Source organism: Chenopodium album, chromosome 25 (genome assembly GCF_948465745.1).
Source record: "Chenopodium album chromosome 25, dcCheAlbu1.1, whole genome shotgun sequence".
Classification (NCBI taxonomy): domain Eukaryota; kingdom Viridiplantae; phylum Streptophyta; class Magnoliopsida; order Caryophyllales; family Amaranthaceae; genus Chenopodium; species Chenopodium album.
The window spans coordinates 11533838-11543375 of record NC_137858.1 but is presented as its reverse complement, the minus strand read 5'-3'; the positions used below and the strand labels follow the sequence as shown (position 1 = coordinate 11543375).

At 33.3% G+C, this 9538-nt stretch overlaps 2 protein-coding genes across 2 annotated transcripts; one reads left to right on the top strand and one right to left on the bottom strand.

Annotated features, from left to right (window-relative positions):
• The first annotated feature begins 2129 nt into the window (after positions 1-2129).
• On the top strand, positions 2130-4431 carry LOC145613680 (wax ester synthase/diacylglycerol acyltransferase 11-like). Its single transcript, XM_081668762.1, has 4 exons — positions 2130-2288; positions 2378-2722; positions 3315-3452; positions 3817-4431. Exons 1-4 carry the CDS (start codon positions 2130-2132, stop codon positions 3961-3963), a joined length of 789 nt encoding a protein of 262 aa, XP_081524888.1. The 3' UTR covers positions 3964-4431.
• A 1845-nt stretch (positions 4432-6276) lies between these two features.
• LOC145613678 (wax ester synthase/diacylglycerol acyltransferase 4-like) lies at positions 6277-9071 on the bottom strand. Its single transcript, XM_081668761.1, has 5 exons — positions 8859-9071; positions 8189-8770; positions 7448-7798; positions 7126-7263; positions 6277-6423 (listed from the first exon to the last, which is right to left on the bottom strand). The coding sequence occupies exons 1-5, from the start codon at positions 9069-9071 to the stop codon at positions 6277-6279; spliced, it is 1431 nt and encodes a 476-aa protein (XP_081524887.1).
• Between the last annotated feature and the right edge of the window lie 467 nt (positions 9072-9538).

Sequence of the window (9538 nt, the reverse complement as noted above, 5' to 3'; positions counted from 1 at the left end):
TCACCTGGCCTTATGTGTCATTATTCATCTTTCTCAAACGCTTCATATACATAATATTCAAGTGTATTTAATTTTTCCATAGAATATAACTCCTAAGTAATTGCATAGTAATCTATAACTTAATTTTAAGACACTAATCTCACACTAATTGTCATTGATTTTTTGGATGCTAATGTACTAGATTCAGTATTAGTCAAACAATTATACAAAGTATAATAATATTTATATAAGTTATTATTTTGTTATGTAAAGTAAAATGAATAAAAACCAGCCCCCTTATATATTTTACTAGATGAAGCCCGTGCGTTGCACGATTTGTTAGTATTTAAATTTTTTTTTTTTTCATATTTATGTGATTAAAATTGTTATTATATTAGTTTTAAAATATTAGATAAAATTCCTTATCTCAAAAGATAATATTTTGTATTTAATTAATTTAAACTTTAAAATCTCATTCGTCAATTTTGCTTACGTGGCATTTGAATTATTTAATTATAAAAGAAATTAATAATCTCTTATTTAATTGGCTACAACTTAAATTTATAATCCTACATGGCGCACTAAGAAAATTAAATCCTACGTGGCTCTCTAAAAACTCAGGAAAAAACTCCCCTTTATATATATGTATTAGATTTGGGAAAAGAGTCGTTTTTATCATTTACTTTATGATTGGACTTATAGGTGGACTTTATATGTATTTTCTACGAGTATCCTTTTCATCCAACTTGATTATGGCCCCATTAATTTAAAATTTATTATATTACATTTTAATTTATTTAAGATTGTTAAACACGAAACTTCTAAATTTAATTCTTATCAATCTTATAATTAATAGTAATGCGGCCAATAACTAGTTATATAATAAAAACATAACTAATTGCACGTGTTCATTTGAAATTCAAGGCTATGGGAGAGTATGGAGTACAATTATACTTCCTCTATTTTTTAGTTGACATATTTCCCCTATTATATTTGTCGATGTACAATATTTTTACAATTAATATATCTAATTATTAGCATTATAAAAAGAAAATTTTAATAAATTCTAATTTAATCTATTATCAATAACTATATACTAAAAGATACACCAAAAATGCCTCGTGTCATTTTTTGGTGCGTTAATTGTTTTTTTTTTTCTCAAAAATAAATAAAATACTCCCTCCGTCCCCTTTTGATAATCCCTTATGGGCATTTTTCACGGGAATTAATAAACACAAATAAGAATAATTAAAATACATTAAAAGGTAAATTGACATTGGGTATGCAAAAAAGTAGAGAGAGAGAGTAATAAAAGTACATGGGAAAACAAAATTTACATGGAAAATATAACTTTGCACAAGTATTGTTGCAAATTGTAGGGAATTTTTGTAAAAAATTAATATTAATGGTTGTTGGAAAAAGCAAATGGGGTGAACATTTTGGGACTAAAATTTGTCCATAAGGGATTATCAAAAGGGGACGGAGGTAGTATGATCTTATACATAATTAAAAGTATAAAAAAAGATTCAAAGTATCCTTTCACAACATAAATTGATAGCACATACTCAAGTAAAAAAAAATCAAATTACATAATTTGTGACATACATAGTATTATTTATTACTCTATCATTATTAGAACAATAATTTTTATTTATTTAAGTATGTATGAAAAGAGTGCTAGGAAAGATATGAAAAAATATTTAAGGTCGATTGATTTTTTTTTTTTTTTTTAAAAATGTAACAAATATGGGTTAGTACTATCAACAAAAATGTAATGCAGGAAATGGAATTCAACTGTCAGGGTTAATTACCTCCCACAAAGTTTGCACTTATGATTGATTGAGACTTTCAAGATTTCAACATAGGCAGTAGAGTCAGCATCTGACAAGCCGTGGTCCTGCAGCAAGACCATGCTCAGCTCCTTTATATTTTTCAAATTTGTTGTTATTGTTTGAGCATTCTGCTACGTCTCATACGTATTTTTCCTTTCAAATCTTCTAAGTATAATATCAGCTAAGTTGTTTTCCTTCCATAATCACCACAACATTCAGAGGTTTAAAAACCCGCTCATTTGATTTCGTAGCCTCTCAGCAACAAACTGCAGCATTACCCATTTCCCTACAGATCAAAATTCTCTTTGATAAGAGAAAATGAAGCCACAATTGCAGATAGCAACAAAAGGAGGCAAACAGGAAAATGATGAAGCAGAACAACCAGTATCTCCTACTGGACAATACTTCAACAGCAAAGTCTTGTCTGTTTGTATCATTGCCGTTCTGGAAACTGAAGTTCCCATAAATGAATCTTGTGTAATGCCACAACTTCGAGATGTCTTCCTACCCCAGAACCCCAGATTTTCATCTATCATTTCTGATTTTACTGTGTTTACTCCTTGTAGACAGTAAATGACACTGTTGTAGGCATAATATTCCTCGGGGTTCGAAGATACATGCAAGAAACAGACATAAAATCCAGCAATTCGCAATCAACAGCACTGGTGCTTCTCAACACAAGGAACATTGGAGGTTATATGTCAGCAGAGGAAATGAAAAAAACACATTCGTGGGGGAACCAATTTGCATTTTTGCATATAATGATGCCTGAATTAATCAAAGATAATAACTCCAACACCCTGGATTTTATCTATAAAGCACGTAACCAAATCATGAGGCTGAGGAATTCACCAGTAGTCTATCTCACCGCTCAGTGCCTAGAGCTTATAAGGAAATGCAGAGGACCTGAGGTACATAAATGATCAAAATTCCTTATGCAGATATATCTCCTTTTACAGTATTCCTGATCACACTTGGTCTTTAATCTAGATTTAAGTTTATCTGTTAAAGTGAGGTAATGACACACTAACACTTCTTACACACGCTGAGCCATGTGTTCATATCTTAAAATGTCTATTAGTAAAATTTCAGAAAATCGATATTACAAAAATATACATTGTGACTAATCCAATGACATACTGTACAGTAACATTATTTATTTATTTTTATATATATGAGTATACAGAAATTAAGTCAAAGCTAATCCATGAAAAGTGCAACAAATCATAGTGTGTCACTTAAAAAAACGGAGAGTGTAATTGACAATAGATACCTACATAGTACCAGTGTTCCCTAATTTCCCAAGGCAGTTTAAGGAATCAGTCTGTAGATTATAGATTTAAGGAAGCAATGGTTGATTATAAGGAAGTTGAGAGGTAACAAAAAAATATTTATCTATTGTCTTAAACTTGGAGGGTGGTAGTTCACTAACAAACAAAAAAATAATTGTTTTGACTTGGAGAACACCAGGAAAGTTTGAAGCATGGTTATATTGTCTTTCAGGCAGTAGCAGAACTCATCCATAGTACACTGCATAAATCAAGCATGGCGATAACAAACATGATTGGTCCAGTTGAACAAGTGACATTGGCTGATCATCAAATAAAAGGCATGTACTTCATGGTTGTGGGCAGTCCTCAGGTAAGCAAAGCAAAGCAAAATGTAGTCATTCAGACAATGTTATATTGTTATTGTTATACTTCCAAATTTTTCTCTTCGTAACTTCCAAGTATTTAAAACAAACCTTACAAAAAAATAATCTAACTTTTATCATTGCTACATATTGACATTATGTAATCCCTCTAATTATTTCATATGAAAACAGCTCAGTTCTCTTACTTACACATTATTTATCTTGATTCTTCATAATTATTATCTGATTAAAAATCTGTGCACATAACCAACTATAAATTCTCTATTTGTGTCAGCAATCTATTTCCTGTAATTGACTCTTAAGCTTATTTTTTCGACCAATAACAAACGGTTCTATGGTTGGGACTTGCAGAGCCTGGTAATAACAATTATGAGTTATGCGCAAACTTTGAGGATTGGAATAGGAGCTGAAAAGGGCTTCATAGATTCACAGAGGTTGAACTCGTGCATCAAGAATGCGTTCTATTTAGTATCAGAGGCAGCTACAAAGACTGGATAAGATCATCAAACAACGAAAAATGGTCAATAATTAGCTCTAATCTTTTGGTTATTTATAAGGTTGTCTTAAACTTTCTATTCTGTAAAATGCTGGAAACAGATGGCAATGGTTCATCGTTCAACTTCTATCAATATATATAAGCTTGTATTCTAGCTTAAGAAGGGTGTCCATCCTATACTGGGTTTGATTTTACATTCTTTTTCCCATCCATGTGTCTACACATGAGGCATGCGGGAAGAGAGTGTGAGAAAAACACAACAGTGATTCTAGCATGAAGTAAACGACTTATGATAATTAGCATACTATTATGATCATTATGGTACTATTGTATATCTAAAATGGTATAAAAAGGTTCTATAAGCTTTCTACATGTTTGTGAGGTTCATATTTTCTGATCAAATTACACACGTGAAGGGTAATAACCCCAGATATAAACTATAACTAGCTTCTTGTCAAACTTTGATTGCTAATATAGTATATCAGTTTTAAATTTTAATGTTAACTAAAGAATAATATATGTCCTAATGCTTCCCTTCATCAATTAATGTTTCGTCATTTGTCAGATGTATATTATAACTGGCTTCTTGTCAAACTGATTGCTAATCTAGAATTTCGGTTTTTAAGTTAACCGGAGAATGAAAAGTCCTAATGCCTCTTTTTATTAGTTAATTTTTCACCATCAAATACCGACTACTTTTACTCTCTTGCTATGATAGTCATTGCCTGGGACCGATATATCTCTTGCTGTGTTGATGATGATCACAGAAATTTCTGCTGGGAACTGAGACAATGGAAAGTACTATACTATATATAACCATTTTACTGGGGTCATTCCGGTTCAAGCTGCTTGTGAGTGCCCAAATCTGCCGATAAAAAGTCTGTTGATCAACGACTTGCTAGGTGAGCAGCTTTATTAAGCTTGTAATTGCTGAACCAGTTGTCAAACAATTACAGCCATACGGCTCAAAATTGTACTAGTATATATCAATCGCGACTATTGTGTAAAAAACATAAATTCAAGACATAATTTGCTGCATATTGGATAAGTTACAAGTTACAACAGATGAATCGCAGCAAATAATTGTTTTTTGTACCAAATTTTTTTCTGAGATATGTACATTGTGATATATATTAGAGAGTGCTATGATTTTATACATTAGAGAGCGAAATAAATCTATACTTCGGAGATAAAATAGACGGGTCCTTGAGACTAGGGTAATTAGTGCCTTACTATTTGATTGATTTTTGGCTTATTGGAGACTTTTGGCTATTCGTAAATTAATTGCAACATTTCTTTAATTTTTTTTTCCTCGTTACGACCTTTCTCTCTTACTATTCCTCTCCTCTCCTAGAATACTACAATCCAATCCCTATCGTATTTGGATTCACAAAAACTTTCTACTCGTAACATCACTTGTTTCCAAATTTTGTAATTATGAGTTTTTGACTACTTGAGTTGAGTGACTATAAATAATCGGTTTTGTAACGTTGCAACTGAAAATGACAGCCATCTCAAAATTTATTGTCCCGCAACTCAACTATTCAACATTGTACAAACTTAAGCTCTTATCAAAGGTTTGTAGACTTTGAACCGTTCATGGCATGACTACGAGTCTACGATACTATCTTCATCATAATTTTGCTGTTCGTTAATTTGTTTGATACGGAGTACTATTCTTTCCGTCCCATAATATTTATGTTTTATTTTGTACAGCCTTTTCATTTGCTGTAGTTCATTTATGCTTATCTTGTGTTGAAGATGCTTGATCACAAATTCACAAGCCTACAAATGAAGAATTTTTTTTTCATAAATGTAGTTAATGTAGCTAAGAAAGGAAATATTTTCTTTTGTTTTAGTAGGAAAACATCTCAAAATGCCCTACTTAAACAAGAACAAGCTGCTCATCATTTCATCAATGCCTAGAAGGGTAAAGGCTTAACGCTTAAGGTTACTGAAATGTCTAAGCAAAGTCACATCCATACCATAACGATACCCACATCATTGGTTGCTTCATAATCCAAAATTCGAGCATAATTAAGATCGTATCCTAAATTCCTAATCTTCCTGTGAGCTAGGGGGTGTTGGTTTTTTGATGGACTCATCTATGATCTTATACTTAGGCCTATCTATAAGATTAGTTCACATTAAACCTGCCCAATTATCACAGTTATCGCCTTAAAGTTGCCATAGAGTAGGAGATAAATTGTTGCCATAGAGTATCCTATAAGTTTTGGAAACATTCTTAATCTCTAACAAATTCTAATATAGGATGAACTCGTAGCTTACATTAATATATATTGTATTGGATGTCCTTATTCGTTCTTTGTTGCTGCCTCATAAATCAACTCGAAAGCATTCTTGATGCATGAATTCAACCTCTGTGAGTCTATGAAGCCCTTTTCAGCTCCAACTCCAATCCTCAAAGTTTGAGTGTAACTCATAACTGTTATTACCAGGCTCTGCAAGTCCATAGAATGATAGAGCCATTAGTGGTAGACAAAAGTTGTCAAATTATGTAGAAAATTAGTTCAGTGGTTGGTTACTTACATTGATTTTGGAAACAAGACTTTTACACTTTCTTTAGATATCAAAATAGAAGTGAAAAGGGGGAGGGAGAAAGTGGGGTTCATTTTCCTTCCAAATCTCTCCGATTTTGGAGGGATAATGTACTAATGTTTAATTGGAGGGGGACGGGGGGAGGGGGGGGGATCTCTAATCCAAACATGGAAATTGCATCCAAACAAAGTGTACGTTAACAAATGAAGGGTCAAGATATTTAAAGTGGATTAAAGGGGAAGATTAGATCACGATTTGATGTTGATAGAGAAAGTTTTAGAGGTGATCATGGGATGGGTTGGACTTCAACAAAAAGTTTACCTGTTTTAGGAAGTATTGTGTCTGGCTTAAATATAAGGCTGTAAGTAACAAAATTAGTTCCGGATCTTGGTCAAAAGTTGCAAAAATGGATTGGGTCAAAAATATTGCCTGAAGCTTAGTTGAGTGAGTGGATCCAGTTTTTGATCAGCTTCTAGCTATTGATCTAAAACTTGGGAATTTTTTTCAAGAAATTACTTGTGTTACAAATTATTTGATTTGAATACTTGAAGTTTAAGAAGAGAAATTTTGGGTGTATATATGACTACATATTTTACTTTGCTTACCTGAGGACTGCCAGTAACCATGAAGTACATGCCTTTTATCGGATGACCAGCTAATGTCACTTGCTCAACTGGACCAATCATGTTTGTCATTGACATGCTTGATTTACTCAATGTACCATGGATGTGTTCCGCGACTGCCTGAAAGAAGTTTCAAATAAATCGAGGTTAAAGTACTATGGATCTGTGACTAAAGTTGTGTAGTCACTTAGGAAACCTGCAAGAATTTTTCACTAACACTTGTACACGCCTTAAACGAAGATGTAAATGAAGTATGACCGGAAGAACTTAGAAGGATTGTAAATTGTATTATCTTAATGTGTACCTCAGATCCTTTGTACTTCCTTATAATCTCCAAGCACTGGGCAGTGAGATAGACTGCTGGTGAATATCTGTACCTACTGATCTGTTTTCGTGTTTTATAGACGAAATCAAGGGGGTTGGAGCATTCAGTGTTGATTAATCTAGGAAGTGCTATATGCAAAAATGAAAACTTGTTTCCCCATATTTTTGTATGTGCATTAGTCATTTCTTCGACTGACATGTAGTCTCTTGTAATCCTTGTGTTGAGCATCATCATTGCTGTAGACCGTGAATTGGAGAATTTTGTTTGAGTTTCTTGCATGTAGAGCCGAGTCCCCAGGAAAATTATGCCTGAAATAGTGTCATTTACTGTCTGTAGGAAAAATTATATCCGGTGTTGTTAGTAACCCTGTCATTTTACTAACATCAGGAATTCAGGATAATGAAATAGTATTGTATATTTCCGCTTATTGAATTTTGAAGAAATGATGAATGAGATCGGAGATTTTTGCTCTAACATGGAGCTTCTGTTTCTAAAAATACTAACTTCAATATAGTCTCAAAAATGCCTGATTAGAATTCCGATTTAGACATGAATTATATATAACATTACATTATGGCAATGTATATATACTACAATGCTAAAACATGGCATTGGAGAAAGCAGTTCATTACTTCATATAGTGATATAAGTATACAATGTTGTAGTTTTCATTTTCAACGTAAAACAAGACAAACTGACAGATTGAAAGAGATAACATACCGTGCCTAGTTTTGTTTTGATTAGTTTGATTTGGTCAAGGGAAAATGCAAGAGTAGAGACTTTGAGTGGATTGGAACCCGGACTTTTGCTTTCACACCTGATAGGTGTCTGATCATCTGCAATGCAAGTGCTTTTCAGAAAACTGTATCCAAAATCAGAAGCTCCTTTGAAGATTGCAGATAACGCTCTTGGCACCTTCATTATACAACCCTTGCTATTAGTAGTGTTCTTAACTTCTGACCTTGCTCGAGTTGAAGGAAATGTTAGCGGAAGGGAAGGATTATCTGCTCTATTTACGCAGGAAAGAAGTGCTCCCATCAGAGAGTAGCCGTCACCAAGTGCATGGTGAAGCTTGAAGATTATGTGCCCTGCAGCTTTGCTTGTTGGACAGTTGATTATGTGAAGTTCCCATAAAGGCTTATCTTGTGGCAGTAGTTCCACACTAATTTTTGTTAGATATTCATCAAAATAATCGTCGTAAGATTCACTTGATAAGCCCTCCAATAATCTAGGAACATAAACGTGATCTTGAAGGTTCACTTCCACCTTTTTCCACTGTCTTACACCCTTGTTGTCATTTATCTGCTAGAAGAAAATTACTAGTCAGTGACATTTTATTTTAAGCTATGCTAAGTGTTAGTGGCTGATAGAAATAGAAGAAGATAATTACCATAATAGATGAAAACCTGGGATTAATGGGAAGAAATACGTCTCGTAGTTGTGGCAATGCACAAGATTCATCTATGGGAATTTCAGATTCTAGGATAGCTAGAATACAAGAGTTTAAGGCTTTGCTGTTCAAGTATTGTCCTGTAGGAGATACAGGTTCAGCTGCATCATTTTCTTGTTTGCATTTTGTTTCTATTTTCAATTTTGACTTCATGTTTTTTTCTATAATGCAATGTTGCAATATTCAAGGATACATATATTGTTGATGTTGCAGTAATTTGTTGCCTGATATGGCCTGATACCAACTCAAATTATATTGTTATTTTTCAGTGATTGTAGGTCTGTAGCAGCTAAACAGGAATGGGGACAACTTAGTTGATGGAATTAATAACGTGCGGTAGATGGTTTTAAACTGTGGTAATTGTAATAACCCGAATGTAACTATGTAACGAATTTAAAACATAGTCATTGGTCATCATTATACAACTATATCCCCGAGTATCCTCATGTACGTGTTTTCTTTGTAAACTTATTTCCATTACCGCTATAATAGATTAATACGGAGTAGTACTTTGATGCTGGTAAGGTCCGGACCTTCACATAATGTGACTAGATGGTCGAGACTCGAGAGTAGGATACCGAACCATTGCTATGGACATTGCCATAGAACTCGCCTTGCAA

Excerpts from the sequence above, each read along its gene's own strand:
- LOC145613678 (XM_081668761.1), bottom strand. The coding sequence starts at position 9,071 with ATGAAGTCAAAATTGAAAATAGAAACAAAATGCAAACAAGAAAATGAT. Across the intron at positions 7,264-7,447 it reads GGAAGTACAAAGGATCTGAG|GCAGTCGCGGAACACATCCA; the intron begins GTACACATTAAG and ends AACTTCTTTCAG. Across the intron at positions 6,424-7,125 it reads TGGTTACTGGCAGTCCTCAG|AGCCTGGTAATAACAGTTAT; the intron begins GTAAGCAAAGTA and ends ATGGACTTGCAG.
- LOC145613680 (XM_081668762.1), top strand. The coding sequence starts at position 2,130 with ATGAAGCCACAATTGCAGATAGCAACAAAAGGAGGCAAACAGGAAAAT. Across the intron at positions 2,289-2,377 it reads TTCCCATAAATGAATCTTGT|ACAGTAAATGACACTGTTGT; the intron begins GTAATGCCACAA and ends TACTCCTTGTAG. Across the intron at positions 3,453-3,816 it reads TGGTTGTGGGCAGTCCTCAG|AGCCTGGTAATAACAATTAT; the intron begins GTAAGCAAAGCA and ends TGGGACTTGCAG.